Here is a 10,637-nt window from a genome sequence, read left to right on the forward strand (position 1 = left end):
GCCTTCATTATTTTAACTATTGATAAGAAATTTTACACAAATACGAAAAACCTGAAATTCAAATTTGGCGCTGTGCGTAATACAAACAATTGTCAAATGTCAGCCATGTTGGAACACAAAAACTAAGGTTAGGAATTTGTTTATTTCAAAAATGTTTAACCATATGATTACTAAATCGTGTGCCATGTCACGTATGCTCTAAACATTGAGACGAAAACTGGGTGAAAGCAGGTAATTGGAATAGTCATCACAAAGTATATTGTGTTATACTGGTGAACAATTTGTCTGTATAGCTTTTAAAGCAAATAATTGGCCAAAATGAGCGGAAGAAAGAAATATGTGAAAGTCGTGGTTCTTGGTGACATTGGGAGAAGCCCACGTATGCAGTACCATTGCAAGTCTTTGACCGAAATGGGGCACCAGGTGGACATAATTGGTTATGGAGATACTGAACCTATGGAATCTGTAAAGACTGATCCTTTAATTTTGTATCACTATATGTGTCCAGTTCCCCAGTTTCCTATGAGACTGTTAAATTATGCTTTTAAGACTATATTTCAATCATTAAACTTACTCTTCTTGCTGTCTATAACTTCCAAATCGGACATTCTTGTTATGCAAAATCCCCCAGCTATTCCTGCTGTGATAATTTGTTGGTTTTATACCAGACTTGTTGGAGCTAAATTTATAATAGATTGGCATAATTATGCACATACTATAATGGCTTTGAATGTTGGTACATCACATCCATTAGTTAAAGTGACAAAAAAAGTTGAAGCTATTTTTGGGAAAAAAGCAGATCATAATTTTTGTGTGACTAAAGCAATGAAGGATGACTTGTGTAAGCAATATGGGATTGAGTAAGTCAGTGTTTGTGTTTTTAATGAAAATAAATGGCTTATTTGTAGAGCTACCACACTCTATGATCGACCCCCATTAATGTTTAAATCCATCACTTTAGAAGATAAGCATAAATTTTTGCTTCACTGTGGTCAAACATACCACAAAGTTTTCTTAGGGGAAAATGATGAAACAACTGCTTTTACTGAAGTAGCAGATGGAGTGGTAAGCTTAAAACCAAAAAGACCTGGTCTTTTGGTTTCAAGTACTAGTTGGACGGAGGATGAAGATTTTTCTGTTCTTTTAACAGTATTACAAGGTACACAAAAGTCTTTAGGTGACTGTAATACATATGAGTTTCCCTAGATTATGAGCGCCAATGTCAAAATGGAAACCCTAGACAGCTGCCAGAACTAATCTGTGCTATAACAGGGAAAGGACCATTAAAAGAATACTACCTTCATAAATTATCTAAATTAAGTTGGAACTTTGTGACCATCATTACGCCATGGTTAGAACCAGAAGATTACCCCTTACTTTTAGCTTCAGCAGACTTAGGGGTGTCCCTCCACACTAGTTCAAGCGGCCTCGACTTACCAATGAAAGTTGTAGACATGTTTGGCTGTGGCCTACCTGTTTGCGCTTTCAATTTCAAGTGGTTAGTAAAACTAGATAAATACAGTTGGTGTCATTTCACCCAATTTATTTCAGCTTAGATGAACTGGTTAAACATGGAGAAAATAGTTTCGTATTTTCAACGCCTCAAGAGTTGTCGAAACTACTTCTAGATTGGTTTGAAAACTACCCCAACAACGACAAACAACAACACATTGAATCCAAATTTAAGACTGAACTAAAAACATTCCAAAATTTGCGATGGCAGGAAAATTGGAGATTGGTTGCAGGACCTATTTTCGAATAACAGTTCTTGCTACAGCTAGTTTTATTGAAAAATTGTTCACTTAAAAAATAAATATGTCTATGCTTAAAATTAAACGAGCAGGCGCTCAATTTCCTGTTGAATGGCTTCAATTTGTGGCTTTAATTGAGAACCTTCGTTGATAGTGACACTGCAGGCAATCACTGACCTTGATACACCACAAGCACGTCCAAGAGCCTGCTTGGAACGCACAAACACATAGGGCACATTCTTATCTTCACACAAAAGTGGGAGATGTAGTAAAATTTCCAAGGGTTCGGCATCTGCAGCCATTACAATAAAGGCTGCAATGTTACGGTTCAGAGTTTTTGTGACTTCATTAGCTCCTTTACGCAGCTGTTTGTAGTTCATTGCTTGTTGCACCAGGTTCAGGATTTTCGTGGTTAAGATAGCTTCGGCCAAAGGGTAGGCTTTTGGGTTGACTTCTTCTGCCTAATTAATGTTGATTGGTAAACAAACTTTTAGACGGGGTTAACAATTTACTTACCATTCTGATCAAGTTGTTGGATTTGTCTTTGGATAAAAGTATTCGTGTGACAACCTCTCGGCGAACCTTCGCTTCACGGAGGAGTCTCTGGGTAAAACACGTGTGAAAACTTTATCAGCCGCTTAACCTCACAATAATGCGTACACAAGACGCTCGAATGTCACTATTTCCGGGGGATTTTGTTTCGAGGTTGGTATTGATTTCGTAGCTGTCGTTTTCGAAAGTTGCGTGATGTCATTGGAGTGGGGGTGCCATGTGTACAAACGAGTTCCACGTATCACCTGCTGGCTGAAAAGTAGAAATTGTAGTGAGATCGTATTTGGTTAGTTTCAGATCGCCGGATGAGATTTGTGCAATTAGTTCAATAAAAACTAGATTAAAATGAAGTCCTTTTTCCTAATTGCTTTATTGGTTCTACCAGCAGTCATCTTCACGATAGATAATGGTAAGCTTCTTTAAGTTTTTCAAAATATTTTCAAAAATTTGCATTTCATTGAGTACATTGACTTTTGGCCAATTTACGTGGCACAACTTCATATTCAAAGTTCGTGTAAGTTTGATATATTCTTCATTTAACTGAATTAAACTATTAAAAGTTGCCTCAATTTGGGACAATTTTTATACAAAATTTTGCTATTCATCTTCGAGCATATGTGTACTATTAGCATGTCTGTGTGTATGGTTACATAAGCTTGTCTTTAGGTCACAAGATAACGGCATATGCTGAAGAAGATCCTTTGGAAGATGAAGTTGAAATTGAGGGAGAAGGTGATGTGGAGGAAGTAGCAAGTACAGATGAGGAAGAGGAGGAGGAACGAACAACAGCCTCACCTGATGCAGATACAACGTTATTGTTCGTTAGGCCCATTGCTACCGCTTCTCAATTAGGTTGGTTGTTGTTAACTTGCTGCTGGTTTTGTGAGTTTGTTATAAAAAAATAATCGTACTTATGTTGAGCTAGAAAATTTACACCATTCTGACTAAGATGGTGTGAGAAATCCTAATTGAATTAGTTGAAACCAACAGCTTGTTTAAGTTAGGACAGAACACAAAATAAGGCCTTCCTTGATTAAGCTTTTTTACATAAACATAAATAGGAAAGCTTAAATATTGTAACAAATTAACAGAAAAGAGAAAAGCACCAAACATAACTACTAGAAAATATTTTGTTTAGAAATGCATAACTATAAACAAGTTTGTGCTTGTGTATTGTCTTAACTAATGCAATTTGAGAAACTGGAAGATACTTAGAAGTTCAATGAGAAAAAACACCGTTAAGTTTTACCGTTTTCAAGGTGTCTGACAAAAATCTGGAATTATCTTTTTTGAATGATTCTGTAATATGATGAGGCGATTTAGAAATATGTAATTCAATAGTGCCCATAAGAGATAGTAAAGCTAATTAAATACTTAATTCAAAATGGAGTAATAAATAAATTCAAAAATATTTTTTTAAATTCTAATGTATTAGATGACTGCTTAAGATGTCCATATTAGTTAAAATAAGGACATTATCTATTAACGCTTTAAAAATCGACGAGTTCTAGTGTAAGTTGTTGTCTTCAGATGTCAGAAATCATACAAACAATATATTAATTCTTTTAACGAGTTACAGATTACACAAAATAGCGCATGTGTTGTCTAATTTTACTTGCCTCATATTTTTTACATTGTCCAAGGTCTCAATAAGACACTATTCAGTATATTGTTAAAATGTTATCTCTTATTTTTTTTTTCGTGTTTGATATGATTTGTTTATATTTTTGTAAATGAGGTTGGGATAATTTATTATCATCAGATATTGTAGGTTGTTTTTCAAAGTGAACTAAAATTAACTGTATGTGATGATTTTGGGAAATTTTTCTAAAAACTAATAGACCAACTTTGGTTTTTATTCAAGATAATTATAAATTGTGTGATCTTTAGAAAAATATTGTTGACTGCAATAAAAGTGATATGAAGTGCTATTAAAGATAAGAATTAATTGGAGATCTATCGAAAAGTGTTATTCAGACATGCACACAACAATTTACTACTATGAATGAGTTAGTAAATTGAGTACTTTCATGTTTTCTCGTTTCATGACCCCTAGACTATGAAAAATAGGTCTCCCGTTTCCGTCTGTATATCGTCTGTCGATTTTTATTACCCACCTAATCTCCAAAACTATAGGACCGATTTTTTACCTGTTTGCCTAATCATCAGCGCCAACAATTTGATGACGTCTCCGCAAAATTTCGCTTAGTACCTACATGCCTTATAAATTTTATAAAATAATATAATCTTGTACTTGTGGTTTATGAATTTGTCTTCAGTTTGTATATTGTTATAATTTTTATTATTCAATATTTCTCTAGTAAAGCTTGTTTTTAAATACATAATACCAACACTTGGAAATTATGGAAATCGCATTAGCTTTGCATCTGAGGGGTCCGGGGTTCGATCTGCGATATATCCATTTTTTTTTTCTTACATTGTGACTAGTTTATCTGTACTTTGGCAGCCCATACATATCTTTGCTTTAAGTTATAAAGCTTATTATAATTTTTCGAAGAAACTGAATTTGTTGTACTATCCCTCAGGGGGTGGAAATAATCTTGGAAACATTCTTTTTTTATTAAGAAAATATCGTTTTTTCCATTAAAAAAAATAGGGAAGTTATCAAATAAGCACAGAGTTGTAATAATAATTTTGTTGATATGTTTTATGGTAGGGTTTTACATTTAATTTTATGCTACAGTTGTTAGTTGTTAAAAAACTTATTTGATTAATTTTTATACTGTTCTAAAATTTCAAAATTTCTGCTCTTTCTAACAAAAACTAACATCAGTCACATCAAACATCTGAAAAAGGTAATTGAAAAAAATAATTTAAACAAACTGTTTTTTATTCACTAACATTTTTAAATAAGTAGAAACAATAGTAAATTATGACCGTCGGCCTCTCCGCCTCCTGTTCTGAGTTTATGGTTTCTTGGAAAAATGCTTTTGTATCAATGTAAAATTTAGCAGAGAAGCCGTTAACAATCCACTATTTTCTTTAATATCTCGATGTTTATGGTTGTTGTGAGTGATATCTTAAAAATTAATGAATGAAGCAATTTAGTTTATTGATTAAATCAAAAATGGTACAGAAAATTTGGGCATAGAATATTGTTATTTTAGTATTCACTCTACATATCCAAATTGATATACGTGTCCCTGCTAGAATGTTGATGACTTTATCACAAAATTTTGTAATGGAAAAATTCACTTGAAACATAGGAATAGGTTACCTACCTCTACTTTAGTACACATATTTTTTTATTTTAACTTACATCATTAAAAAAGTAAAATTTTATACATTTTCGGAAAAGGTCGATACATTGTACTCTACACAGCTCCTACAATATAAAAAAGTTGGTGTCCCGTTTCTGATAAAAAACCAAAATTTGTTTGCTCGTTCCTCCTAAAAATATGATGACGTCACTTCTAAATTTTGCTAAGCAAATCTTTTTTAAAGCGTCAAGTATATTCGTGTAGATTTATTGATCCAACTGTATTTTTAACCTTGTGCGTTTATGTTAAAAAAATTAAACATTTGTTTATCTAATAAAATCTCTAATTTTGGCTGAAATTTTGAACAACTTTTAATATTGCGATGAACACGGTAAATCGCTGATCAGAATTTATCTTTTTATCCCTTTCCAACAATTTTGTGACCTATCTCAAAAGTTTTTTTGATGTAAATGCATTTTCTATGAAAACTTGTAGCTTAATAATACACTTCTAATTTTATCTGAACTTAAAAAAAAATCAAATTCATACAAAGGATTTTTTAATTTATCTAAGATTAAACCAATTTTTTAAATCCTTTACAACAAGGTTTTAGTAGTTTTTTGAATTAAAAACTATTTTGTCAGATAAAGATACCTGTTATTCTGCATTGAAGATATTGTTTTTGTTGTCGGAGAAAAGTTAAATATGATAATTTTTGACCTGAAAGTTCAATATTTTGTTTATATATATATTTTTTTGATAAGATAGTCTGTTTTTCTAATTATTATTTAAATAGCGTCTTTAACACCTTGTTACATTATAATTAACCCATCATTATTTAAAGATATAATAATAGTATAAAATATAAGGGTGGAATGAAGACAATAGAATAAAGAAAAAATTGTTTGCAGCATTTGCAAAAATTAGTAATTTTCTATGTTTGTTTTAAATTTTTACAGAACTACCAGCCGGTGTTCCTGTGGAATTCTTGGTCGGCTTCCGTAACAAAGGCAAAGAGGATTTCACTCTAGAGGCTCTAGAAGCGTCATTCCGTTATCCCATGGATTTCAACTTTTACATCCAAAATTTCTCTGCGATTGCGTACAACAAAATCGTACAGCCTGATCAAGAAGCCACTTTAGCATACAGCTTCGTTCCATCTGAAGCATTCGCTGGAAGGCCTTTTGGTTTGAATATAAATTTAGCCTACAGAGATGTCTCTGGAAATTCGTTCCAAGATGCTGTTTACAATGAAACAGTACAAATTGTAGAGTTGGAGGAAGGCAAGTTTTTAAACGATATGCTGTGAAATAAATTAATTAAATTAATTTTTTCTTTGAATCAGGTTTGGATGGAGAAACCTTCTTCTTGTACGTATTTTTGGTGGCTGGAGTTGTTCTTTTGTTGGTTATTGGCCAACAGACGTTATTGTCATTTGGAAAGAAGCGCATTACCCGCAAAACAGTACCCGTGGAAACTGGCACAAGCAACCCCAATAACGTTGACTATGATTGGTTGCCAAAGCAAACGTTGGCCACATTGAGTAAGTTTTTGTAAACTGAGGGTGTAGTGCTGATTTAATTGTATTTTTTTTTTCAGATAAAGAAAAATCACAAAAGTCTCCCAAATCAATTAAACAAAGTCCAAGGCAACGTAAAGTTAAAAGATCTACAGGATCAGAATAGTGATCATTACTCAGTTTTTTCTTCATTTCACTGTTTTCATACTTCATCTTCATTCAACAGGAACATAAACTTTTGCGTTACAAACGTTGCAAACTGTCATCTATTTATGTTTTGTATCCTGTGTTGTGATTTTTTTTTTAATAATTGTTGAATTTTCCACATAGTTGTAGAGTTAAATTATGTGTACATATAAATACGACCACCGTATTAAAATACGAATTGAATAAAGCGTAACATTCTTTTTTAAAGTATTGTTTATTTATATGGTACCTTTTAATTTTGAAAAATGACAAGACACTATTTTAATTACTAATATGGCGTTGATCGTAAAATTCGAAGTTGCTATGTTAATAAATTAATAATTTAAATATAAAAAATATGATGAACTCTAAATGAGTTCATAATGATGAGTGCCAGAAATGTCGGGATCGGTCAAAGTTAAAATTAGATAGCTGATATTAAAACATGTGAGTGAACTTTGGGTTGCATAAACATAATTATTAAATGGACGCTATTCGTGAATCACCGTATAATATAAAACTGAGGATTATGCTATGTAGTAAATACTTATCCAAATGGAACCAAAACTTGTAGATATATGATGTGCTTCGCTTGCCTGTATGAATGTATTCTACAATTAATTTACTATTTGAATTTCCCGCCTTAATTAAAATACTTAAAACCTGTGACTGAAAAGTTTTTGAGTTATAGTCGACCATAATATGCTCCATTTGATTGGCATCATTAATTAAAAATGACATTACATTAATCTCAAACATGTTTATTTATTTAATAGGTGAGGGTCTATGCGGGTTCGTTATTTGACGAGACAGTTTTGTTTGCCATTTGACTGTTGTATAAGGGTCTTCTGACCCTGTGATTAGCTAAATAGCCAGAGAGGTTTTAACCTCTATTGTGTGACAAACTCGTATAGAAGCAAAGCGTGTGTGGAACTGTTAAAATAATAAAATACTGTTTAAGGAAACTGAAAAGCGCAGCTGTCAATTAAATCTCTTGGGAAAAGAGCTGACTTAATTTTTTTTCTTTTCTTTGTTTTTCCATGATCTACAAAAATCTAGACTGGATTTCATACTACAACTTTGTTCAATCGTAAGTTGTGTTAGTAGAAAAAGAACTTTTCAGTATTGTTATAGAAACAGAAGTCGTCGTATGTCACTATAATTTTGGTGGAAAAATCCTATCTAAAATGTCCAATATATAATGAGTCTACCTTGTGGTTTATCAATACATCCAATTTTTTTTAGAATTCTTTACAGTTACTCAAAAAACTTCACACATATCTTGGGTTTTTAACTTATAGTGTTTATCAGTTATCTAAGAGATTGGATTTGTATAACTGGACTTCAGGAGCAAGCGAAGTTCCGTCTAAATAACTGTAGACCAGCTTTTTGGTGTGAAATCGTTTGGATTGAGTTTCTTTGTTATTAACTGATAAGTAAAAACAAGTTTGTTTACTCTCTGAAAGTATTGTAACAGGGCCATTTTGACGAATATATCATTTTCTGTTTGTTTGTCTATCTCTTGTTGACGATTTTATTTGATGAATACCTAATCTTCGAAACTATTGGATTGACTACAGGACTTTAAGGTCATAATGTAGATCGTAAATCTATAACCAAAATTTGTTTGTTCATCTCTAGCCCAAACATCCCGCCAAAATGAGACGTGAGCAAAATTTTAAAACCTGCGACAAATTTAAATTTTGACTTTGAACCGTGTTTGTCAACACAATGGAATCACGTTGTATTTTTTTCTATGGCGGAATGGGTTCAAGTGCAAAGTCGTGAACCCCAAGGTTGGAAAAGTGCCGCTAAATTAAACACAAAATATGGAGGACAAAAACTGTGTATTCCGTCACTGTGGAAAGGGAAAACCTGCGAGTTAGCTATAAAAGCCTCTTCAGCTCTCACAAATGAAATCAAATGTCCCGAATCAATGCAAATATTTGAATATTGCAAATTTAAACACACAAAGTAAAAAATTTACCGAGAGTAACTGTTGAAACGAGATGATTTTACTATATCGACAGGATAACACACATCACATTTCTATGCCTAAAACACCTGCCGGATATTATACTCTCTATCCGGTCTTCGCAAACTAGCCAACTATTTAAACCAAAGTGCGCGTTTCGCACGCAGACAACAAAGAATTGATATGATGTTAAATTATGCATTAGCTAATTCAAGTTATGAATCGAATAAAAATCAATTCACAGATTACCTTCTTGACGCCATTTCATATTTCAACAAAACTTAGATTTAATAAGATCAGAATCAAAATAAGATGATCTCGGAAACCCTCGGCGCACTTCGAGAATAAATGTTCGAATTCAAGCGGCAAGAAATGATTAAACTTGAGGACATGAATTTAACGGATGATAATTTTGAAGGTCTGAAAATTATTAAAAAATTCTTTACGTGAATTTGACATTCACTTACAAACACAAAATAACGCTTTAGATAGATGGATTAAAAAACGTAAAAATTTAGCCACTTTTGTCAGATTCGTCCTAAATAATTTTAAAGATTTTGTAATGTAATAAAATGAAGAAATCTATGGATAAAACCAAGATACCTCCAAAATTATATTGAATAATGAAAGTCCAATCGATTTCAGATACCCAACACAAAGTAGTACATACATTAAAATATGGTGAAATTTAAAAAAAAAGTCGACATTTAATCAAAAGGATTTTTTAAATTATTTTTTCTCTTTTCTTGAACAACGTGTCATAGAGTTGAATTAGTGGCCAATTTTTTTGAACACCTGTATATGACTTTCCCGACACCTGGTTTATATGAACATTTACATGTGCGTGTTGACGGCGTTGTCGAAACTTTACACACAACATTTCAAATTAGTAAATCGTTAATTAACTAAATTACCTTAAATTACACTGGTTGAGGCAGACTGTGGCACCCAATGCGATTCATTTTTATTTAAATATTTGCTTTTTTATGAAATTACAAACTAAATTTTACTTACCAATTTTTAATACGTGTCTTAATTGTTTTAATTTTATTATGTTCGGATTCATAGTCAGTTTTCACACGGAAATACAGACACAACATTCGAACCATTAAAAAAGCTGCACAAAAATCCAGTTGAAGTGATATCGCAAGACGGAGGGCATTTCTTTTATTTCCTGTGCTCGATTTCGTCTCTACTTTCATGACGTATCGATTCTATCGTGTGAAATATTATTTTTCTTTTACCCTGGGTTGTAAACCTTCTATTGAGTTCAGTTAGGTACCCTAGAGGAAATATATTTACAGTAAAATGGTGACTATAAATGGCGGCCGCTGATTTAAAGAAAATATTGTGTTGTTAATTTTTTCTTTTCAAAGATTGAATAAAACATCTTACAGAGCAGGGTTCTGCATCGGGGTAGATTGTAATTATGA

The 10,637-nt window shown here is 32.4% G+C and overlaps 3 protein-coding genes across 3 annotated transcripts; 2 read left to right on the forward strand and 1 right to left on the reverse strand.

Annotated features, from left to right (window-relative positions):
• The first annotated feature begins 74 nt into the window (after positions 1-74).
• LOC135134781 (chitobiosyldiphosphodolichol beta-mannosyltransferase) lies at positions 75-1,872 on the forward strand. The gene is made up of 5 exons (XM_064063603.1): positions 75-231; positions 294-860; positions 909-1,159; positions 1,207-1,498; positions 1,552-1,872. The coding sequence occupies exons 2-5, from the start codon at positions 319-321 to the stop codon at positions 1,760-1,762; spliced, it is 1,296 nt and encodes a 431-aa protein (XP_063919673.1). The 5' UTR covers positions 75-231; positions 294-318; the 3' UTR covers positions 1,763-1,872.
• Positions 1,766-2,421, reverse strand: Hoip (hoi-polloi). Its single transcript, XM_064063612.1, has 2 exons — positions 2,268-2,421; positions 1,766-2,212 (listed from the first exon to the last, which is right to left on the reverse strand). The coding sequence occupies exons 1-2, from the start codon at positions 2,268-2,270 to the stop codon at positions 1,832-1,834; spliced, it is 384 nt and encodes a 127-aa protein (XP_063919682.1). The 5' UTR covers positions 2,271-2,421; the 3' UTR covers positions 1,766-1,831.
• A 97-nt stretch (positions 2,422-2,518) lies between these two features.
• Positions 2,519-7,457, forward strand: L(1)g0320 (lethal (1) G0320). Its single transcript, XM_064063609.1, has 5 exons — positions 2,519-2,712; positions 2,970-3,155; positions 6,484-6,807; positions 6,870-7,067; positions 7,124-7,457. Exons 1-5 carry the CDS (start codon positions 2,649-2,651, stop codon positions 7,207-7,209), a joined length of 858 nt encoding a protein of 285 aa, XP_063919679.1. The 5' UTR covers positions 2,519-2,648; the 3' UTR covers positions 7,210-7,457.
• Positions 7,458-10,637: the final 3,180 nt, after the last annotated feature.

Source organism: Zophobas morio, unplaced genomic scaffold (assembly GCF_036711695.1).
Source record: "Zophobas morio isolate AGI-343-1 ecotype UQ-CSIRO unplaced genomic scaffold, CSIRO_AGI_Zmor_V1 ptg000024l, whole genome shotgun sequence".
NCBI lineage: Eukaryota > Metazoa > Arthropoda > Insecta > Coleoptera > Tenebrionidae > Zophobas > Zophobas morio.

Coding starts and splice junctions, on each gene's coding strand:
- LOC135134781 (XM_064063603.1), top strand. CDS start 319: ATGAGCGGAAGAAAGAAATATGTGAAAGTCGTGGTTCTTGGTGACATT. Junction 861..908: donor TGTAAGCAATATGGGATTGA/GTAAGTCAGTGT, acceptor GCTTATTTGTAG/AGCTACCACACTCTATGATC. Junction 1,499..1,551: donor TGCGCTTTCAATTTCAAGTG/GTTAGTAAAACT, acceptor AATTTATTTCAG/CTTAGATGAACTGGTTAAAC.